The 24397-nt window shown below is 41.2% G+C and overlaps 1 protein-coding gene across 2 annotated transcripts in view; it reads right to left on the bottom strand.

Annotated features, from left to right (window-relative positions):
* The window catches only part of RERE (arginine-glutamic acid dipeptide repeats), a 263855-nt gene that overhangs the window by 158807 nt on the left and 80651 nt on the right, over positions 1–24397 (bottom strand). For both annotated transcript variants that reach the window (XM_068986550.1, XM_068986551.1), the window contains 2 exons: positions 15842–15947; positions 14319–14415 (listed from right to left, as the gene is read on the bottom strand). In XM_068986550.1, coding sequence (XP_068842651.1) covers positions 14319–14415; positions 15842–15947 — 203 coding nt within the window. The remainder of the gene's footprint in view (positions 1–14318; positions 14416–15841; positions 15948–24397) is intronic.

The raw sequence follows: 24397 nt of genomic DNA, 5'->3' as shown, positions 1-24397 counted from the left end.
CTGATGCTGGGAAAGATTGAGGGCAGGAGGAGAAGGGGATGACAGAGGATGAGATGGTTGGATGGCATCACCGACTCAATGGACATGGGTTTGGGTGGACTCCGGGAGTTGGTGATGGACAGGGAAGCCTGGCGTGCTGTGATTCATGGGGTCACAAAGAGTTGGACACAACTGAGCAACCGCACTGAACTGAACTTGTAAGAGGTATGTAATAAAAAATATTCTTTCCCTTATTAAAAAAAAAATAATACTGCTGGAAAGGTATGAGTGAGGGAGATGTAACTCAATTCATAGTACTCCAAGAAAATGCAAAATATGGTGACAAACTCATTAATTATCTATTCAGAAAAATGGGAGTTACCCCCCGAAATAAGAAAATGTCCAATAATATATATATTTTTTGTTTCATGACTTTTACCTACAACTTTACAACATTGCCGGGGTCCAGCCCCAGTGAAACCAGGGTGATTTGAAGGAGAGACGGAGTAGGCGAGGAAAAACTTATTTATTTATTAATATAAGATTAGATTAGGGAGAAATAGTGTAGTAGGAAAATTAAGTGGAGAAAGAAGGCTGAATAACTTGGTTTACGTGGGAAGCCAATAAAGTTCCAGACAAGGAGCTTGCACCATCTACATTAGGCCACTGGCGTCCTCTTGAATATCGGGGGGTGCCCCGCCTTGGGCTCCCCCTCACGTGGATCTTAAAAGCCGGGACAAGTAAGTAGACATGGTGAGCCTCCATGCCCCAGATGGGAATTCAGCCAGAAATTAGAGAGGAGACACGGGGGAAACCAGTCCAGCGACTGGCCCGTCCTCTACTGTTCAGAAGGCCTTTTATACTTTTTGATTATACATAGAGATCAATGAGTAACACAAAGTTATGCAGCGTTAGCAGCCCAGATTCTTATCAAAACCAGGCTTTTCTCTCTGCATACCTAGTTGTATACACAAATCTTAGGTAATTTACATCATCTTCCAGCCAAAAGGGCCAATTAACATTTTACAGCCTTTTTTCTGATAAGGGTTTGTCAACCAGAAAACTTATTTGTGTTGATCTTCCCAAAGTCTGGTGCCACTCTCAGAAAGCACTAAATAAAGTTACATTCTTATATAGCAAAGACACAGCAATTTATAACAAGTAAAAGGGGTACAGTGATTTATAACAAAAGAAAAGTATTTAACTGAAAAGTCTAGTGTTGCTAACATCAAAACTATTATATATCTTTTTCCATATCCGTTTACATTGATTAACATTCTCTCAGGTGCCTAAAAGATAAAGAACATGGAGGTCTTGCAGCAATCATTAAGTCAACAGTGAAAACCCGTCACCAATATGATTTTTAGCTCTTTAGAAAAGGCTCTGTATCTTTAAGATGCTTTTAAGCTTTGTGCCTCTCGCAGTTGGGGGCTGTAAGCAATTCACAAGCTGTAAGAGGTCTGGGGGAACCTGTTAGGCAAGCTAGAGAGCTATCAGAGGGGTTTAACTGAAACATCCCTTTTAAATGCAGAAGACTAAAGCCCTGATTTGACTTTTCTCAGAGAATATCAGAAGAGCAGAGTAAAAAAGCTGGCAGATTGTTTGGTTTTGGGGGTACATGCTCAGGAAATTCCAGGGGGAACCCCTGAAGCCTAACGTCCTTGCGTTTTGTCAGGCTTCCTTCCTCATGACCTTGTCACGGGCGGGATTCCTCACGCTGGCTGCTGGCACAACATAACTGCTTTTATCTCAGTCTTTTAAGTCTTATAATAAAATTAAACAACAAAGATAAACTAAGGGCAGGATTGGGATAAAAGGATATGAAACATTTTTGGGGAAAATTTAAACCACAGTCACACTACTTTACCCAAAAACCCATCTAAAGTCTTGGTAATCATCAAAGCAAAATGGGCCTTTTTCTCCTGCTGCCTTAAGATAAGGAGAAAGTGTAACTGAGTATGGAAGACATTCACTGTCTTGGAAATTAAAACCTGGAGAAATTTTAACTTTTTAAATATATACATGTGTTTGAATATAGAAATACACACTTCCCAAATTTTCAGGTAACATTAAATGACTACATTGGAAAATACTTTCCATCAAAATACTGCAATAAAGAGCAGTAAGGCAGGTTCATCTACTAACATAAGTTAGACCACAATATAGTTGAGCATTCTACATAACTCCTGAAGCAGAGTTTCCAGGCACCAAATGTAAATGTCATTTACATCACACCATGAGGTAGTGCCCACCTTCCCATGAAACACACCTATGCACACACTGGAGTGTTGGGAGAACTTCCAGGATTCCCAAGAAGGCAAGGAGGTTTTAAGAATTTCAACTCCCTTAGCCATTTAGGCAACTTTAACATTAAGTGGAAGCCAAAGGTGGAAGCCAAAGGCTAAAATCAGAGTAAAGACAATTGGTGGATCAAAGGTTCATCAACAACACATGTGAGACACTTCCAGGGATGTGACCTCCCACTGCTTGAGTAGGCATTCCATTCCCACAAGGATCCACTAGCTGAAATGTTAACAATATGCACACACTTGCTACTGGCCAAGGTGTTAGTGAAAGAAACTGAGGGATGTCAATATGGCAGATGTTCATTCACTTCCTGCCAAATCAAAAAGCAATGCCCTCCTTTCCCAAACAGCTTAAGGAACCTGTGACCAAAGCCTCAGTATTGGGCAGAAGACAAGATGATCTCAGACAATCTCCATTTTAGAAATGTAATAAAAATATTATTGAATTCCTAAAGTTCCTTTGTATACAACTGATTAGAAGACAGCATAGGGTTACTGAACACTTAAAATGTGATTGGTGCAACTGAAGAGAAATGAATTTTAAATTTTACTTAAAATCCTTTGTTGACAGCAGCTTTCCTATAGTGAGCAGCATCCCTAGCCTCTGCCCCAAAGCACCCACATGCGCCATCACTGTGACACCCAAAAACACTGCCAAAATGCTCCCAGGGAAGGACATGGCTGTGCTGTGCTTAGGTGCTCAATTGTGGCTGACTCTTTTTGACCCCATGGACAGTAGCCCACCAGGCTCCTCTGTCCTTGGGGATTCTCCAGGCAAGAACACTGAAGTAGACTGCCATGACCTCTTCCAGGGGATCTTCCCAACCCAGGGATCGAACCCAAATCTTCCACACTTGCAGGCAGATTCTTTACTGGAGGGGCAACACAAATGGTTCAGGGAAAACCCAGATCACTGAGAAGAGAAGGCTGTCATCTGGCAAATGACTATGAAACTGTACTAATGGGGTTTTATCTACCACTATGTCCTTCAACTGTTTCATGTTTAATTATAGGAAGAGTATGGATATTCATATGTTAATTTTATATCCTGCTACTCAATTTTTTAGCATATGATATAGTTTGATCATTGATTCTCTGAGGTTTTCCCGAATGCTAACTGTATATGGAAATAAACATGGTTTCACTTCTTCTTCACCCTTTCTTAAGCTTCTACTGAGGGCTTCTCTAGTAGCTCAGTGGTAAAGAATTCACCTGACAAGAAGATGAGGGTTTAATACCTGAGGTGAAAAGATCCCCTGGAAGAAGAAATGACAACCCATCCCAGTATGCTTGCCTGAAAAATCCCATGGACAGAGGAGCCTGGAGAGCCACAGCTCATGGAGTTGCAAAGAATCAGTCCAGAGTTAGCGACTGAACAACAAACGGAAGTCTCCAGCTGCACTGTTCGGCTAACACGATGAAAACGTGGAAGGCAGTGGAAACTGAGGACATCTTCACCTTCTTCCTGATCTCAATGACAATGTCTCTCAGGTATTCCCATTAAACATGACACCTACTTTAGAATAACTGCATCACAACCATAGTTTTGGGGATAAGCTTTTCCTCTAGACTTACTAACATGGTATATGGTATTAACAGAGTCTTGAGCAGTAAACCTACCTTGCATTCCTGGAATAAATCCCAGTTGGTCATAATGTACTTTTAATAAATTATCAGAATTCTTTAAAGTACTTGATTAATTAGACCTAATGTTTTTTTCTCATAAATTTCTGCTTCTATCATACTGCTTCCTTCATTGTGCTTTTGTTGTTGTTTGTAACAGTTTGTTTACACTAGCCTTGGTACAAAATGTCCATCAACAAAGAAACAGGTAAACAAAGTACTATATATTTTATAATGAGATTACTAGATAACAATACACAGGAAAGAGTTACTGATAGCACATTGTGAAAAATCTAAAAAACTAAAAGTTGTGTAAAAGAAGCCACACACAAAAAAATTACATACTGTATGATTCTGTTTATATGAAGTTCTAGAAGAGCATAGAGGAATTGATGGTGGGAGAAAACAGTGGCTGTTTTGAGGAGGGAAGTTTAGAGAGAAAAGCTGCTGAAGGGAAATTTTTAGGATGATGGGAACATCTTGTGTCTTGTTTGGGGTCAAACAAATTTGCCAAAATTTGTGAAAATGTAAACTTGAATTCTGAATTTTTTGGTATATATATATATAAAGTACTGGGAGAAAAAAGCAAGTGTCATCAGCATGGAGCTGCAGCTGTCCCTGCCGGTTCAGGAGCCCTGAGTACTGGGCAGAGGTGAAGACAGGGCTGGCCTGAGCAGGAAGCCCCTCAGCACTCAGTTGGTTCTAACTGGCCGGAATCCATTCTGAGATATGTCTCATGTCACCTGGCGCTGAAGAGCTTCCGTTTAAAGTGTGTGTGCATGTACCATTTTAAGCACTCAGTATTTTTTCTCCAGCGCTCTCCTTTCTTCATGCTCTAGCTCAGAACAGTACATTATTTGACAGTGTTTGTGAAATGGAGGCAGAGAGACTGCTAGGAGAAAATTGCCATCACGCCCACCTCGCTGAAACAGTTGCTTTCACAGTCTCCTCAGTCCTTCAGTCCCCATATCTAACGTGATGCTTCTAAAGACAGGGAAGCATCATGCTTGAGGGTCCTTCTGTTCAGCAGCAACAAGAGTTTCCTGGGAAAGACTTGCTCGGGAAGTGCTTTGCTGTGATGCCCCACAGGTATGCCCTGGGCACCAGACCACCTAGACAGCTCTGTGGCTAGTGGGAGAGGGCCATCTGAAGGGGACGAAAAAAAGAGAGAACCTCCTCATACAAGCAGAGAAACAAATGGAAACCCTGGCCAGAAATTCATTCCCTCAAACTAGACCCAGAATTGAGCAAGTCTTCATACACCCCAGATATACAAACCTCAGAGAAACTCATGGAGAGAGAGGCCCACAAGCTTATACAGACAGCTCAGAGTAGCATGTTTGTTTACAGCTATCACTGCCACTCTTAAACAAAAATGAGGGGGAAAAAGATTGTGAGACAGAGGGATTATCATGTCTGTTGCATAGGCATAGAATTTTTTTCTTTTTTAGATTTCTTTTCTGTTTCTAGTTCTTCCGTTTCCTTTGCCTTCCTTTATGGGTTATATGAAGGTTTTCTAGATTCCATCTTGATACAGTGTTCTGAGTGTATTGCTCTATATAATTTTACAGTCAGTTCAGTCACTCAGTCATGTCTGACTCTTTGCCACCCCATGGACTGCAGCATGCCAGGATTCTCTGTCCATCACTAACTCCCAGAACTCATGCTCAAACTCATGTCCATCAAGTCAGTGATGCCATCCAACCATCTCATCCTCTGTTGTCCCCTTCTCCTCCTGCCTTCAATCTTTCCCAGCATCAGGGTCTTTTCCAAGGAGCCAGTTCTTTGCATCAGGTGGCCAAAGTATTGGAGTTTCAGCTTCAGTGTCAGTCCTTCCAAAATTCAGGACTGATTTCCTTTAGGATGGACTGGTTTGATCTCATTGCTGTATAAGGGACTCTCAAGAGACTTCTCCAACACCACAGTTCAAAAGCATCAATTCTTCAATGCTCAGCTTTCTTTATGGTCCAACTCTCACATCCATACATGACTAGTGGAAAAAACATAGCTTTGACTAGATGGAGCTTTGTCAGCAAAGTAATGTCTCTGCTTTTTATGTGCTGTTTAGGTTGGTCATAGCTTTTCTCCCTAGGAGCAAGTGTCTTTTAATTTCATAGCTGCAGTTACCATGTGCAGTGATTTTGAAGCCCAAGAGAATAAAATTTCCCCATCAATTTCCATGGAAATGGAAACTATTTCCATTGTTTCCCCATCTATTTGCCATGAAGTGATGGGACCAGATGCCATGATCTTTGTTTTTTGAAGATCATCTTTTGAGTCTTAGCCCGGCTTTTCACTCTGTTCTTTCACTTTCATCAACAGGCTCTTTAGTTCTTCTTCACTTTCTGCCATAAGGAGGGTTATCATCTGTGTATAGGAGGTTGTTGATATTTCTACCAGCAGTCTTGATTCCATCTTGTGCTTCATCCAGCCTGGCATTTCACATGATGTTCTCTACATATAAGTTAAATAAGCAGGGTGACAATATATAGCTTTGACGTACTCCTTTCCCGATTTGGAACAAGTCTATTGTTCCAAGTCCAGTTCTAACTGTTGCTTCCTGGCCTGCATACAGATTTCTCAGGAGGCCGGTAAGGTGGTCTGGTATTCTGAGCTCTATGAAGAATTTTCCACAGTTTGCTGTGATCCACACAGCCAAAGGCTTTGGCATAGTCAATAAAGCAGAAGTAGATGTTTTTTTGGAACTCTCTTGCTTTTTCTATGATCCAATGGATGTTGGTAACTTATCTCTGGTTCCTCTGCCTTTTCTAAATCCAGGTTGAACATCTGGAAGTTCACAGTTCACATTCTGTTGAACCATGGTTCAACAGTTTCAGTGGTTGCTCTAAATACAACAATATACAACATTACTGCCACTAAATCCTCTCTGCCTTGCCACTTTTAAAATTTAATTGTCTTAAGTGTTTAAGAAACCTTCTTAAATACTCCTTAAAGACACAAATGGCAACCCACTCCAGTACCCTTGCCTGGAAATCCCACAGGCGGATGAGTGTGCTAGACTATAGTCTATGAGGCCTCAACGAGTCGGACACGACTGAGAGACTTCACCTTCACTTTCACCTTCACCTTCAAAGACACAAAAGTAAACACAAACAAATGGGAAAATATCCCCTATTCATGGATAGGAAACTTCAATATGGCACTTTTCCAAACTTTTAAAACATACTATAAAGCCTCTGTGGGCGTCCCCTGTAGTTCAGTGGTAAAAGATCCACCTGCAGTGCAGGCGACACAGGAAATGCGGGTTCAGTCCTTGAGTCGGGAAGATCCCCCAGAGAGGGGCAGGACAACCCACACCAGAATTCTTGCTGGGAGAATCCCATGGAGAGAGGAGCCTGGCGGGCTGTGGTCCATGGGCTGCAAAGAGTTAGACATGACTGAACACACACATAAAGCCTCTATAATTAAGAGTGTAGCGCCAGCACATAAACAGACAATAGGAAACAGAATAGCAAGACCAGAATACATACTGGAAATAAAGGGGGCATCTCAAACCACTGAGGTAAAGACAGTAAACGGTACTGGGTGGGTCAGTCGGGTAGAATGCCTCTATAAAACGTGGGGTAAGGGGGCTTCCCTGGTGGTCCACAGGTGAAGAATCCATCTTCCAGTGCAGCGAATGCAGGTTCAATCTCTGCATAGGGAACTATGATCCCACCTCCCACAGGGCAACCAAGCCCTTGAACTGCAACTAGAGAAGCAACAAAGACCTAACACATCTCCCCCAGCCCCTCCAAAAAAAAAAAGAAATAATGGTGTAAGTAAGTACTTTCTAACTATGACTCAACGTCCTGAGGGAATCAAAGAAAAGACTGGTAAGTCTGACTAAACAGAAATAAGCTTTGCGTAATTTTTAAAATGATAAAATTACAAGAAAACCGACAAGTAGGAGAAAATATCTGCAACAGGCATATTAATAACTTTTAGAAAGGGAGAGACAAAGATAAAAACCCACAGAAAAGACATGAACAGATAATTCACAGAAATATAGACAAAAATATCCTTCAGAAATGAAAAAATGCTCAAACTCACTCACTGTTAGCAAAGTAAAGTAGAACAACACTGAGATACTGTTTCTCATCTATCAATCAGACAGGCAAAAGTTTTTAAAATAACATAACACATTCTGTTGGGAAACAGAAAGCCTCAGACATTGTTGGAGGAAATGCAAACTGGTATACGCTCTCAGGGCGGGAAACATATACACATAAACTTTTCAATTCAGCAACCCCTTTCCTAGGAATCCACCCTGAAGATACTCGTCCAGTAATAAGGAATCACATCTGCACAAGGATGCTCACTGCAGCATCGTTTATGATCGAAACAACCCACATGCCTGCACACACAAGAGAGCAGGCGAGTAAGCCACAGCACAGCCATACAGTGGAATGCTACATAGCTGTGGAAAAGAGTGAGTGGAATGAACTGCCATGGAGCAATTTCTAGAACCACGAAGTGAAAAAAAGCAAAGTGCAAAAGAGTATGCTAGCCTACACGTAAGAAAGAAGGCACAAGAAAATAGACATGTACTTGCTCATCTGTGAAAAGAAAATACAAGAAGGATAAACTAAGAGGTAAAGGGATCAGTTATCTATACCAGGTAGCTAGGCAAGAGGAGGGAAGAAATGGGGAATGGGAACATGGCAGTGGGGCTCAAGACTGGATCTTCTTACAGCTCTGAACCTTGGATCCACAGCAATAGTCCACAAACCCTCCCTCACCCAAAAACTAAACATCTCAAATCAACGAAGAGGAACCAAAGTTGGAATAAAAGTCTAACAAAGGTGAACCTAGCTATACCATAAATAAATAATACAAGCACACCTAGGGAGCTATGAAAAACAGAACTGACCTGAATGATTTGAGAAAACAGGCTCTTGTCCATAATATACACTATGTGAAAAAATGTGTTAGTCACTCAGAAATGTCTGACTCTTTGTGACCCCAGGGACTGTACATAAGACTTAAGACTAGTATGCAGTCAATAAATTTGTTTCTCACAGGTGCATGGGTAACAAATTCTGAAACTAAGTATATCAAAGAATTGGATAAAAATAAGCAAATATAAATATATTTTTAAAAAATAAGAGCTGAGTGTTTCACTGTAGAAGAAACAAGTTACCAGTAAAGGGGAGGAGAGGGACCTCCCTGGTTAAGACTCTGCTTTCACTTCAGGGGGCGTGGGTTTGATCCCTGGTTTGGGAACTAAGGTCACACATGCAGTGAGCAATGGCAAAAAGAAAAAAGAAAAGGGGAGGGTACGAGGAATCTTGTGGTGCTAGGCAGACCACGCCCTCTGCTCTGAACCACGTGAAGACACAGGGAGAAGCCAGCAGTCTGCACACCAGAGCCAGGTGTTCACCAGAACTCACACACACAGGCAGCCTAAGACACAAACACACACACCTGGAACCTCTAGCCTCCAAAACTCTGAGAATGAAATTTCTCTTGTTTATAAGCCACCCAGTCTATCGTCTTTTGTTTCTAGCAACCCAAATGAAGTAAGGTGACCATGAAAACCAAGTAAGGTCTTTGATTCAATGGCATTGTTCCAATGCTATTTCTTGGTTCTGACAGCTATACTGTAATTACATAAGATGCTAACACAGATGAAGACTGGGAGAGAGATACATGAAAATTCAGTATTTGTAACTTTTCTTTGTGTCCAAAAGTAGCTCCCAACAATAGAATTTTTAAAAGACTATGACATGTTCAAGGGCAGAGACAGCATACTACTCAGTGAGGTGTTCCCAGCACCTACAGAGCCTTCCCCCTATGAGTAGCTCAATAATGTGTTAAATGATGGATGAATAAAGAAATCAATGGTTGGCAAGTTATGGTATCTAATGAAGTTCTAAGCATGTACAGACAGAACAATAAAAAGAATAAAAATGCTGTAGGTCAGTCATTTCACATAAAAAGAACGGTGGACTGAAGCTGGAAAATGAGTCTTAAGTTGCAACACTAAGAGCTCTGAGGCTTCGTGAGAGCCCTGAGGTAACTTGCGGGAGCTAAAGGAACTTTGCAAATTCTAAGGAAGGGCTGAGGAACTATACCATGATGTCATTAATCTGTTTCAATTACTACACACATGTGATTCCAGCTGTCCATAACAAAGTAAGCAGATAATTTGATTTGGGTTGAAAAAGGGGCAATCAGAAGCCCAAAAGACATAATTTAAGGTTTCTTGGTCCAGGGCTTCCAGAAAATTCACTCTAAAACATATTCTTATGACAGTGAATTCCTAGGTTAGATGACATCTTATAACCTGACCTACCTTGGATATTTTTTTCCCAATAGGTCACAGATAATCAGAAGGCTGGAAAATAGCTCTCAAGCTGACGAGACAGCTGTGACCTCCTGTCTGCCCTCCTCTATCAATACTTGAAAATCTTGTGTTACAAGTGACCTGAAAATATTGTCTGGGTCACATGTTCATAATCCAATCAAAAAACAATCACTCTTGATCCTTTGATGTCAATAAAATATTATCCTTAGGGCAAAAAAAAAAAAACTATAACAGCAAATAAACTGCAAGCTACATTTTTTCATTTAGCTTAATCTAGCTAATCTGCTGATTCTCAGAACATCTGGAGATGGCTCCTAGGGCTGAACACTTCTCCCCATGCCTGAAGTGATCTGAGAATCCACTCAAGTCATCCCAGAGGCCACAGAGAAATGAAGTAACTGTACCACCAAGAACTCAACACATACCTGTACTTCATTTCACTTTTTATTTTCTTCGCTTTATGCCTTTAAGAAGCCAATTCAGATTCATGAGCACTACTCAGGCTACTGAGTATGAGATATTCTGCAAGAGGCTTCTTCATGCTCTGTACTTTCCTGGATACAGAACCAGTTCAGGGTTCTGTCACTTAATCATATGACATTTTTTTTAAGTTTGTTAAAAAGAAGGCACTAAGGTTAACAAATGTGACCTTCTTCATGAAACCAGGGAGCAGAGCCAGGATTCAAGCTGAAGTCTCCTAATTTCCATCTGGATCTTTTCCTATCACACCAGTGTCAGCCAAAAATACATACCTGGGAGTAAGGAGAACTCAAAAAGACTACTAACATAGTATTACTACCTGGTTATTGATCAACGTAAAGAAGAAAAGAAAATAAACAGTTGTACAAACTTAGCCTCAAAGGTAGGAATGGGGGATAGCCAAGGCAAAAATTTAAGAACAGCAGCACAGCAATAATGCTGGACCTTAACTCAGATTTCTACTACTGTGAAGATCCCACCATCTCTTCTGGGAATAAATCCGGTCGGCAGGGGGCACGGGGGAATGCCACAGGCTCCATTTACACAGAGAGGCTGCCTAGGAGTTCTGTTTTCCTTTTGATTTATGATGGTGAAAGGACAAAGCTCTCTGGGCCTTTACAGCCCAACCCCAGCACCAGCTTGAAAGAGAAAGTTATACATGGGTTTCCTCCTGACTGAATGGAAGGGCCAGAGCCCCCTCAGAGGCTCTGTGAGCCCAAAGAATCCACACAACTGAGCACTTTGATCTCTGAGAAGAATGGTGCTAAGTAAGCACTATCGTCCTTTTTCTTTCTTTTTTGTCCTCCATGGGTTTTTCAGTACATTCATTTGATCCTTGTTCATGTGCCTATGGACTATTTTATTTGTCCTCTTTCAAAATTGAAGTTTATTTTTGGCAGTACTACTTTTTACCTGTGGAGAATGAAAAAAATTCTTTCAATGGTCAAACGGTGAATGAAGAATTGGAATTAAAAAATGAAAGCGTAACCCCCACCCCCGTACTTTAAAATTAAAGTAATCTAGCTTTAGTGAAGAGAAAAGGAATAGAGATTCCTAGGGGCACGCTATTCAACTCTGCTTTTATCAGAGTGATCCTATGGTGAGCACTCTGCCACTGCAAACCAGGATTATCAAGCAAAAGCAAGAACCCCCAGATGAGCCCCAGATGCAGACAAACGTCAACACACCCACAAGGGTTACAGAGCAGCTGCTAGACCAGATCACCAGTAACCATGTGGTGATGCTCACATTCATCTGGTGTCCTTGGGGAAAAACACCCAACTGTCAAGTCACCCAAGAGATGCTCTGTTTGTAGCAGACAAAAATCAAATTTAAGATGACAATTTTATAAAACCATCTCATGACCTCCTTAAAGGAAAATGCCACATGAGAAAAAAAAAAAAAAAAGCTAATCAAGAAGGGTTCTAGTCGCATACACAGCAAAAAGGAGATAAGGAATCACCGCAATAGCACTCCAGCTCTTCGGTGGCCACTGAAGACACGATGACGCATACAATTACAGAAGATACTGATTATAAACCAAGTCAAAGTTCATTCATCTGGGTCCACCTAGAATTATCTGGAACAACTGGTTCTTCTAAAAATGCTAAAATAGTATAAAATGACTATACAGATCTATCAGTCTCTGACAAATTTTCAAATAAATTTGCTGTAAGCAAATATATAAAAATCCATTGAATAACCAGAGTAACTTATATCACATGTTTACTTAACTTAAACTCTAAACTGATTATAAATCATTCACCTGAATCAATGAAATAAGATGGGGGTGTGGGGGTGGGAAGCATGTAAAACAGGTAAGAAATTATCCCAGGATCAATCCACTTGTCTTGGCTGACAATTCAGTGGTTCCATCAATCTGTCCAACCTTCCATTAATTCACTCTGTTCATCATGCAAGTTTAAGATTGGAAAACCACCCCCAAGAAGACATGAAAAACTTGGGGGAATTTTGAAAGAAATTTATAAAACACTACAGGAATTCTCCAAATGTATCTCAAGCTCTGTAAGAAGCCAAATCTAACCCCATACACGCCTTTCCTTACAGCAGGGGCTGGCAGACTACAGTCTGCAATCCAGAGCTGGTCTACCACCTGCTCTTGTACAGCCTGAGATCTAAGAATGGTCTTTCCATTTTTAAATGGCCACAAACTAAGTCAGAGAAGACTTGCATCTCCTGACATGTGGAAATTAAATGAAATTCAGACTTCGGTGTTTGCAAGTAAAGTTTTATTGGCACACAGCCATCTCACTTGTTTACGCATTGCCTCTGGCTTTTGTACTATGATGGCTGAATTGAGTAGCTGCAATTAGAGACCATGAAAGACTATCTGACCAAAAAAGTTTGCCCAAACCTGCCCTGTGTTAAAAGTTGCTACACTTTGCCTTGAAATAACTGGCTTGAGCTACGCAGCTTTATACAAGAGGCTCCAGATGGTTCTGCTGAATACCATCTGAGCAATATAATAGAGAAATCGCTCTATCTCATTGTAGCTAAACGCCAGCAAATCCCTATGATTTGTTTTTAAACTGTATTCTTAAACAAAAAAAGTGGTTCTTTCACCATTTTTGTTATTTCTGATGGGGGAAAAGGTATAATAAAATCTCTTGTCTTATTCCTTTACCACTTAAGAAGCCCCAAGTCTTCATCTCATAAACAAAATATACCAGAATAAATAGGTATTTTTTTCTTGAAAGGGACAGAAAATACCAAAAGGTATGAAGCTTATGCTCACTTTTTTGCCATTATTACCAAAGACTTTAAGACTAGCAGCAACGTTACCTCAGAATAAAATCTTCAATATGCTTTCCCCATTCCCAAGTAATGGGCTTCCCAGGTGGCACAGCAGAAAAGAATCTGCCTTCCAAAATGCAGGAGACACAAGAAATGTGGATTCTATCCCTGGATGGGAAAGGTCCCCTGGAGGAGGAAATGGCAACCCATTCCAGTATTCTTGCCTGGAGAATCTCAGGGACAGAGGAATCTGGCAGGCTACACTCCATGGGATCGCACAGAGTCAGACACAAGTAAGTGACAAACACTTTTCCAGTGGCAGAGACTGAATCTTCAGGCAATAATCTATATAATAATCAGTCATGTCCGACTCTTGGTGACCCCATGGACTGTAGCCCGCCAGGCTCCTCTGTCCATGGGATTCTCCAGCCAAGAATACTGGAGTGGGTAGCCATTTCCTCCTCCAGGGGATCTTTCCAACCCAGGTATTAAACATGGGTCTTCTGCATTGCAGGCAGATTCTTTACCATTTGAGCCACCAGGGAAGCCCAATCTGTTTAACACCTCACCCTAAGTAATTCAGCAATAAATTTTCAAGGAAATAAAATATATAACTATAGGGGGTGGGGGAGGAAGGAAGGAAGAAAAAAATATAGATTTTCCCTCCACCCAGATTAGTGAAGACAGAGGCCACCTCTGAGACCTCAGCAACCCACAAAGTTCACACCGAGTGCCAGCTTGCTGAGACCACACATAGAGTGTGACTGGTATTACGATATCAGATGAGATCCGGACAGCTCAGACTCTGTACCTGCATGCTTGATGACTTCTTCTCCACAGAAGGATCATGCATCTTGGGTGCTTACCTGAGGGCGGCGGCATGGTAAGTGTCAACGTAATCGGAAATGAAGAGCTCTCGGTTCTTGATAACTGGGTCTGTAATGACAAGTTCTCTTCCAGAGTCTGTCCAAAAAGGAAAATAAGAGAAAATTAATTAGGAGAATATTATAACTGAGTTTCCCAAAATAGGAAAATTCTACAAAATTTTTCTTTCAGGTTCAACTTCTACTATAAAAAGCACAATAAATAACCTGTCCTGGTGAGCAAAATCGAGAAGAGGAATAACATACAGCAGGAGTAACAGGAAAAAGTGTCCTGCCGAATCTGTTTTTGCCCGTTAGTTAAGTCCCCACCATTTGCTGAAATGCTTAAGCACAAAATGAAAGAAGGGAAAAGAAACAACTATCATACTTTAGCAACTTGCTAACCACTAAAAAAAAAAGTTACTGATCTTGTGCATCTTACATTTTATTACTAAACTATATTTAAAAAAGAATCATTTAACTGCTTTAATAGAACTTTTAATAGTCTCAAAAAAGAAAAAAATGGTAAAACATAGAAGACTATTATTCTTCAAAGCTGTTTGCATATTATTGCACTCACAGGCTTGACCTCTAATGTGACCTTAATCCAAAAAAAAAAAAAAAAAGGAAAAGAAAACTGTTTTTGACCACTGGTTTGCTGACTCAAAACTCATCTCCCAAAGCAGTGTGAAAAGGGCCAGAGAGCTGGACCCCTGAGCTGGGTCCTCCACTCAGAAGACAGGAAGTCTCGGCAACTCTCTCAGCCTCTCTGAGCCCTGATTTCCTCATCCGGAAGTGGGAAGTGACAACCCCTAAAGCATATAAACAATGGGTAACAAATGTCAATCAGCTAAAATGAGGCCTAGCACCTTTCAAAACAAGAAGTCAATGAAAAGAAGCTATTACACTTCTGAACAAATGGAATGTACATTTATATAATGTACATTCATATGTACACTACATATCTATATATTACATATGCACACTCATATGCCAATAAAGTTATTGGGTAGAAACTACAATGAGAGTGGAAGAAAAAAATAAAAGATGCTCTGAACTACCTTCCTACTGTTCTAAAAATCAATACTCAAACTAAAGTTCAAAATACTCAGGAAAGCTCTGCTTTGAAAACTGAAGTTCACAACCCTGAATTCAGAGAAGTTCAAAAATACAGTTATTTAAAAGAAACAAAATGCAATTCTATAGGATTTTAAGTGTCATTAGTTCAACATTAGGTGAGAAAAAGGAGTAAGAAGACAAAGCTACTTTTATTTCTGAAAATGTATCTTTACTCCAAGTTCAAGGAGAAGATGTTACCTGCACATGATCAGTTTGCTTCTCTTTTAAGGCAGAAACAGTGAAAGAACCCAACAAAAAAGTGAACACTCCAGTAAAGTCTTTATTTATAAAATGCTTTTTCAGTGAAAATTCTGAACAGTGGTTATCTCTATTTAATGAATGTTCTTAGAAAGAACTTTGCCCAAAGCTAAGAAAGTGTAAGGGTCAAACCAGAAGGAGATATTTACCATTTTCATTATGTCGATCCTGAACCAAATGCTGGTACACAGAATCTGGGACTTCAGACTGACGGTAGTACCATTTGACGTTCATGAGTAGATGGTCCCTCTTACTCTGAAAAGGAAAATCTAACAGTATTAGGAACAGGACTGCAGGCGCCCACAGGCGCAAACCATACCCATGATCAAAAGCCCCTGGGAACAGGCGGACAGGCAGAGGAGGGGACACACAATTACTACCAGCACCACAAAAATATGGACAAGTTAATTATGAGGTCAATTTTTACATTTCGAAAAATCCCAGCCAAAATACTCTTATGATTCTATCCCTCAAAGTAACTTATTTCAGGAAACAAAGGAAACCAAACCTGAATCTATACATTGCCCCAGTTTAATTAACTAATTCATTCAGTGTTATACTTTTTTAAATTTAACATTAACTATGTATGCAGTACTACATGAATACATACTTTTTCTACCTTAAGATTTAATTGTTTTGCAAATATTTATAAACTGTTTTCAGCACACTGTCAAGGCCATTAAGGGCAATAAATCAGAAAGAATTTACCAAGCAAGACCTAACAGATCTCTTCAAGGACTGCCAATCACCCAGACTGAATTATATCCTCCCTCCCTTTTTCTGTCATTTATTGCTCTATTGCAATGAACACAGCAAATCACTGGTGAGGAAGATACTATGAGTTCGTGGAGGGGAGATCATCTTGGGATGTCCTGAGAATAGAACACCTTATCACAAATATTTATGAATAAGGAAGAGTCTGATGATTATCAGGGTCCTATAGATGTGTGTGGCATACTTAACCATGTTATCCCTGAAAGTTAGCTTGTTTCTAGTTCATTCAAAGAGTAAAGGACCAAATACTGTCTCTTTCCATTTGAAGGCTGTGGAGAGCTTGAGGGGACCACCTTCGTGCTCCTGGCTGAGAAGCATCTCAGCATGGCAGTAAACTACGGCCTTCAGGGCCTCAGAAACACTTCTCCAACTGAGCTGAGGGCAGTAATAGACCTCCCCAAGGTGAGGGCAACACCAGTCCTCTCAGCAGCCTCTACCTTCTCATCCCAAGTCCATGGTCAGAAATGAATGAGAGCTAAAAAATCGAGAAACGCTTCATGTTTATAAAAGAGATGGCCAAAGCCTAAAGTAGGTTAGAGGAGCTTTCTCTAATGAAGTCAGATCCTTCAGGTTTAATAAATGAGAAGATATGAAGTCTTCACTAAAAGGCCAGGATGGCTCTTAACTATTTTTGCTAAAATACCTAAGCCATTTGAAGAACCAGAATGAAAAAAGAAAACAACTGCCAGAAGTCTTGACTGAACTCAAATGTGAAGAACTGTTTCAAAGTAAATACCATACACACTAAGATTCTTACTTTCACAATTAACTGTGTCAAATACAGGGCATCATGACTAGTTTGAGTAGAACAGATTGCATACAAAGAATAATCCTACATAATGGGTACTTTTTAGTTTTTATCCATTTTGCACTTTTATATTCTATACTATTTATACTGCAGGTAAGGAGGACAAATCAGTAGGCTGCATGAAAAGAATACATGTTACATATAGTGTAGGAGTTTATATATAGACAGGAGTTTACAGACAGAAGCAATTACTTCCAGCAAGGGATTATGGGGGAAGCAACATCTGACCTGGGGGAAAATGGGAAACACTTCAGTGAATTTTTTTCTAGGCAAAGGAGAAGATCTAAGAAAGACACAAAGATAGAGAAAGCACAAGACACACACAAGATACACGCACGTGGTCCACCTGCCTGCAGCTCAAGAAAGCATTCTGTGGGACACTGAGGAACCTGAATCTCACAGGAGCTTGGCCTTCAGCAGCTGCTAACAAATGGGGCCTTCTATCTGCACTGCTGACCAAGGCACAGTCAGTGAGATCCAAAACACTGGCCGTGGGAGAGCAGTGGGACACGGCTGCGGCTTCTTCCCAAGGCAGGGCGATGAAGAGCAAGACCAAGACGAGAGCAGGCACCAGGGACAGAAGGAGACACGCCAGGGCAGAAGGGCTGAGCCTGGGTGGCAGTTCTCAGGGATAAACCCACTTAAGTAAACCCACTGTTCGCTACAAGGTCTCTTGAGCTACAACCATGGACACTGGACCCAGATGAGCCTGTTGCACAGCCTGCCCAGCACCCTGTTAGATGTAAGGCAGCATCCCTGGGCCTTCAGCCACTGCCAGCGGCACCCCTCCCTCCTCACTGTGACAACCACAATGTCTTCAAACACTACCAAACTTCCCCTTCCCGTACAAAATACTCCCAGTTGAAAACCAATGGTCTAATGGTTTCGTTTTCAAGGAAAGCTAAAGCACAGTGGTAAGACTAAACCCTGGTTCAAGCATTGCTGTGCTGGGAACATGGACTACAGGGAGGTGAAGGAATGTCTGTCAGGGTTCAAATCCCCACTCCATCACTTCCCTGTCACATGACTCTGAGCACATTACTAAGATTCTCTTCATCTACCCTTCTGTACAACAGGATTATGGAAAACTACCTAAAAGGACACATAAAAACACTGTAGCTGAACAGGCACCCAAAGAGCACTGTTTCCTCTGATAGTAAGTGACTCCAACTAATGCTTCACACAAAACGTCAAGAACTTCACTAAGAATTGTCAGTGATGTCTTCTCTAGAATATGGATTCTTCCAGGAGATGACAGTGATGTCTATCTACTCACTCAGCTACTAACAGATGCTTCAACACTTACAGGAATGAATTACCTGATAGAGCACAAAGGAATTCAGATCAACCAGTGATTCTAGCAACACTATTCTAAAATTTATACTTTTATGTATTCCTGCAACACATCTAAGACGTATGACTACCAAAACCAGACAAAGATACCACAAAAAAAGAAAGTTACAGGCCAATATCTCTGATGAATATAGACACAAAAATTCTCAACAAAATATTAGCCAACCAAATCCAACAACACATAAGAAAGATCATATACCATGACCAAGTGTGATTCATCCCAGGTTCACAAGGATGGTTCAACAAACACAAATCAATCAATGTGACACAACCACATCAACAAAAGACAAAAACCACATGATCATCTCAGAAGATGCCGAAAAAACATAAGGTATTTGAAAATGTAAAGGCAACGGAGATAACTTTTTAAAAGTATTAACAATGGGCAATTAGACAATGCCTCTTTTTCAGAACGAAGCCAGTGATTCTGATGCTCTGAGGTATAATATGTGTTATCTTCTGAGCCAGACACACTTAATGACTCCACCCACACAGAATTACCACTCTGGTCTGTTTGCACTTGGATTTACTACTCCTATTATCAGCCTTTACAAAGGGAGCTGAAAGCCTACTGGATTTCCCAGTGCAATACTACCTGACAACCAGGAAGTGGCGGCATTGTGCTACCAAAGCCTCCAGACTCCGGATTCCACAGACACAACAAAGGGAGGCAGGCTCAGCGTAAGACAGAAGTTCCCAACGGATGTAAACAGCTGTAATGGACACAATCTTCCTAAATAGGCTGGGAATCTGGTTGAAGATGAGACGTCTATAAAGGGAGCCACTGTGCTGCTTCAGAGACTCTAGACTAAAATCAGGTAACCTAGGATTTTGGTGCTGTCCGCAGTCACTAGTCAGCTGGGGGTGACCTTGGTGGAGTCATCTGCCATCTGACAAGTGAGGGACAGAACAGGATGATTCCATGGTCTGGTTCCCCTATTCACTTATGTGTAGACTTCTTCTCCAGATGAAACCAAGTGGATAAAGTGGGACGAGGAAAGCACCCTCGTGCTTCCTTTGTATCACACAATGGTGTTACCTAACACTACCATCCTCAGGAGTCTCAGGAATTAAAACATCCTTTCCCACAGAAGCTGATGATGTGCACTGAGGAAGAGCAGAAGGGAGTAGAGAGCACAGGACTGACTCCCTCAGCCGCCTCAGATCCAGGGGTACTGCTCAACCAGAATTCACTAGACTAAGACCTGCTCAAAATCACAATTAAAGGCAGGCATGAACTTGGAGATCATCTGATTCAACACAAACCACCTGGGTTTGACTCATGGCTTTCCAACTTACTGCGCTATGTGACTTAAGGCCAATTCCTTCTCCAAGGCTCAGTTCTCTCACACATAAAATGAGGGAAAATAATAGTTTATAACTCATTAGGTTGTGAGAATTAAATAAATGAATATAAGTAGAGTGGATTGGCTGTCAATAAATGCTAGATATTACTATCACTGTTTTACAGATGAAGAGAGAAGTTAAATTAAGAGGCTGGTTATAAATTTTGCTTTTCACAGATCCAAAATTATGCTCCTAACAGCAATACAATAACACACCAAGTAGCAAATTAGGGGGAAAGTTATTCACTTTTGCAACAATTCAAGAAGCATATCAAGTATTTCTAATAAATATGCCTCATCACTGACTCTGGAAGTCTGCATAACAGTCAAAGTGCTTATGAATGAGACATTTTAACACAATGCTGAATGAAGAAGGAAGCGGTGAAAAGCCCCCCAACTGAAGGTGTCCTGGGATATACTTCTGAACACAGAGAAGAAGCCACTGGGAAGGAAGTATTTCCACCAATTTTTCTTTAAGGCGAAAGAAATGTATTGACTGCTTCCAGGTGGTAGGAGGCACCAGCATGAAAACCACAAAACAGCAGCACATTCAATCTGCTTACAGTGACGTCTCAGTGGCTCTGAGCAGGAAAGGAGACAGGCCGATTCTGGGTTGAATTATGGATCTGTCCACATACCTGGCCCGGATTTCTTGAAATGAGGGATGCATGTAAATTTAAGGAGATAAAAGAGTTTAACAAAAGACAAAACTCATCACCATGTGGGTTTAGAAAAGACAGCTCGACTGGAAGGTGTTTGAAGGAAACGGCAACCCACTCCAGTACTCTTGCCTGGAAAATCCCATGGACAGAGGAGCCTGGTAGGCTATAGTCCATGAGGTCGCAAAGAGTCAGCCACGACTGAGCATCTTCTCTCTGTATAGGGAGGATTTCCAGATCTCTGCATGTCAGGCAATAGGTTTAGAATTAATGAATGTAAAAGTCAGAACTGAAATTAAACATTCCGAGTAAGATTACTGACAAACACTGGAGAAAAAGGCAGACACCAGACCAGAAGGCAAACAGGAGGTTCTGCTGAAGTGACACTGGTTCATTCTATTAACAGCACACAAGTAGCCCATCCTAAATGTAAATATATGTGATTCAAGGTCAAGAAGTCAATTTCCCTTCCTAGTGATCTTTCAGGATTGTTAATACAGTACTTTCGTTTATTTTAAATAGCCAATCTGTGTCCTTCCTAAGACCATATTTTTCCTGGGAAAAATTTTTATACAATATAAAAACATAAGAGAAATGCAGGGGTGAGGCGGGTGGGATGGGGTGGATGGAGAAGGACAGGCACTCACTAATGACCAATTAGACGTACAGAGATTCCCTTTTCAATATTCCTTATTTCCAACCAGAATGGGAACAAGGATAACTTCATACTCACCTGCATTACACAGGAAGGACCTTCTTTGTCCATCAATCACCTACCAGGCCTTGGCAGGTATCATAACTCCCAGAGCCCTCCAAACAGGCCATTCTAGTCCCCCCATTGTTATCAGATGTGATAGATGGGTCAGGGCCAAAGACAACCTAACTAGGATATGAAGGTGGATTCATCAAATGAACACTTTGCAAAGTCAAAATAATCTTCTGGAGACAACAGAGCACTTCCTTCAAAATTTTAATTGCTTAGTTCTTGGGAGCTCACATTTCAAATAATGGAAGGTCCAGATTCAGAGTCACGTGAAATCAGACCAAAATCCTTATTGTATAAAAAGTCAAAATAGTCAGTCAGGTTTTTCCAGAAATTTGGGGAATAAAAACAGTTAACATTTGTATACGATATGGCTTAAGAAGATTCCCTCTGAAGAAACTTGTGATGCATTTCCTCAAAACGAAGACAGTACAGTAAAGAGTTACCCTCCCAGGGTGCTGCATGGCCAGTATGGAGTAGAATGTCAACCCTGCTGAGGCCACTCCACCACAGGTGATGCCTGCTGGGAAGATCACCCACGCAAGCCCTTAGGACACAGTCTTAAGAGCTTCAACCATTCCTGACTTGGGGAGGGGACTAGGGACAGAGAGAGGGGTCTAAGATTACTCTTCTTCAAAGGCCAAGCACAACTCCAGGCAGGCTTCCCAGGTGGCTCAGCAGTAAAGAATCTGCCTGCCATGCAGGAGAGATGGGTTCCATCTCTGGGTCGGGAAGACTCCCCTGGAAGAGGAAGTGGCACCCACTCCAGTATTCTTGCCTGGAAAATCCCACAGACAGAGGAGCCTGGCAGGCTACAGTCCATGGGGTCGCAAAGAGTCGGACAGGATTCCAGGCACAAGCACAGGTGGATCAGTCCATAGATAAGCTTTCCATACCAACCACAAGATCATCATTACTCAACTGTGCAGATAAACATCAGGACTAAGATTAGTCCAACTGAAATCAGGTAGGAAATATTTTGTAACATTATTTTAAACCACTACTCTGCTCCTAACATAAGACACAAGCAATGTAAAATTTTCTATACATCTGTATCTAAAGAGCTTTATAGCCATCATCAGAGTTACAGGAACACATAAACGCCACCAGGGCTCAGGCCATCAAGATCCACCCATCTCAGCATTCGGCTCTGGCACGGGTCCCAGGAGGTTAGGAAAAGGCTGAAACACTGGCTCCAGAGTCTTGTTTTCAAAGGAGAAAGGGCTTCAAGTATCTCCTACAGATAATCACACAATCATGTACAAATCTTAATGTACTGAGACAGTAACTAAACATTTTGCTTCATTTTATTTGAGAGCATAGAGGAAGGGCGAGCACATCTGACACTGAGTAAACAAAGCATCCACACTTGTTCTGTCCTAAAATGCCCTTCTTCCAACTTTCTCAGATACATCCACTACCCAGTGGTGACTGAATGGACCTGTGCAAGAACTATGACTGAGCACATCTCCCTTATAGAGGCCACAACACTTGAGTTTCTAATACAGAAACCTGTTTAGTGGTATGATGCTAAATGTGTCAACTTGACTGTGCTAAGGGATGCCCAGATAACTGGTAAAACACTGTTTCTGGGTGTGCCTGTGTAGGTGTTTCTGGACGAGCACAGAATTTGAGTCAGTAGACTGAGCAAAGAGATTTGCCCTCCCAATGTGGACGAGCATCATCCAAATCTCTTAGGGACCCAAAAGGAACCAAAAGAAGAAGGAAGAGCAAGTTCTTTCTCTCTTCTTGAGCTGGCCCTCTATTTTTTCCTGGCATCAGCCATCAGAGCTCCTTTCTTGGGCCTTTGGACTCTACAAGCAGCTATTTACCATGTACTGATTGGCATTTGCAAATGGACATAACCTGAAACTACACAGGGGTCTACTCAGAACTAGCATGGTGAATAAAATAGACAAAAGAAACAGAAACAAACCATATCCATTTGACTAAGCTGCTTACTGCTCGAAGGCCCTAGAATCAAGGTTGTGACAAGCTCAATTCACAAACCTGTGGCACTCAATCCAAAAGACTGTTTTCAAGAGACTGCATCAGCCTCTGGGCCTGTGTAAGAGGATGTACATCACCTGTAATCAGATGGTGAAGCAGGACAGTACAACTCAGGGAAGGCAGAAGACTTTTTACAGTGTTTACAACCAAAATGTGCAGATGACTGGTTAATATGAATCCCCAGAAAAATGATGCAACTAAAAATATGTTGAAACACCAGCTCTGATGATCAGAAATAAATCTTCAAAATCACTGCCTCTTAATGATGATTTATTAATGGCAGAACAAAAACGATGCATGAAAACACAATTATCTCTCTACTGCTAACTATGGAGTCAAAACTTAAGGCAGTTTCTATGGAGGATGACATTATGTATGAACAATGAAATTTGCAGCATTGAGACCAAAACTGAGTGCAGAGGGAAATTCATCTTTCTTGGCCTCAGAAGATAGCACATAGCATCATTAGATAACCTCTCCTGTCCTTGTCCTCTTAAACTGAATAGAGTTTATGTCATACACACACACACACACACACACAGATAGATTCCCCCATATCTGCAGCAAAAATCCCTTCCTAAAAGCCAGTATTCTTTCCAGCAGTTTTGATTACACCAGAAAAATCCATAACCACAAATTTACTATTTGGCCCAAAAGATTTCTTTCACCCACCAAGATAAAAATCACTGTTTGTAGACAGCACCATAAGAAATTGCTAAATTGCTCATAATCCCTAATTAAAGAGAATTAAGCATTCCACTGAGTTTCTTTCTTAAACAATCAAGCCCCCAAACTACAAAGTTGAACACATCTGCAATACGTTGGTTGTTTGATGATGGTGGTGACAGTGACAGCGATATTCCTCATTCTGAGGGAGTGAGTCACTTCTTGCACATGACACGGCCAGAAAAGTTATACAACTCTATCACATATCAATGGTGGGGCAGGAGTGAAAAGGAAGTTCAAGAGCAGGGGGAGGGGGTGACCCTGGC

This window comes from Capricornis sumatraensis, chromosome 14 (assembly GCF_032405125.1).
Source record: "Capricornis sumatraensis isolate serow.1 chromosome 14, serow.2, whole genome shotgun sequence".
NCBI classification, from domain to species: domain Eukaryota; kingdom Metazoa; phylum Chordata; class Mammalia; order Artiodactyla; family Bovidae; genus Capricornis; species Capricornis sumatraensis.
The sequence above is the reverse complement of the archived record's forward strand: the minus strand, read 5'-3'. Positions and strand labels throughout refer to the sequence as shown.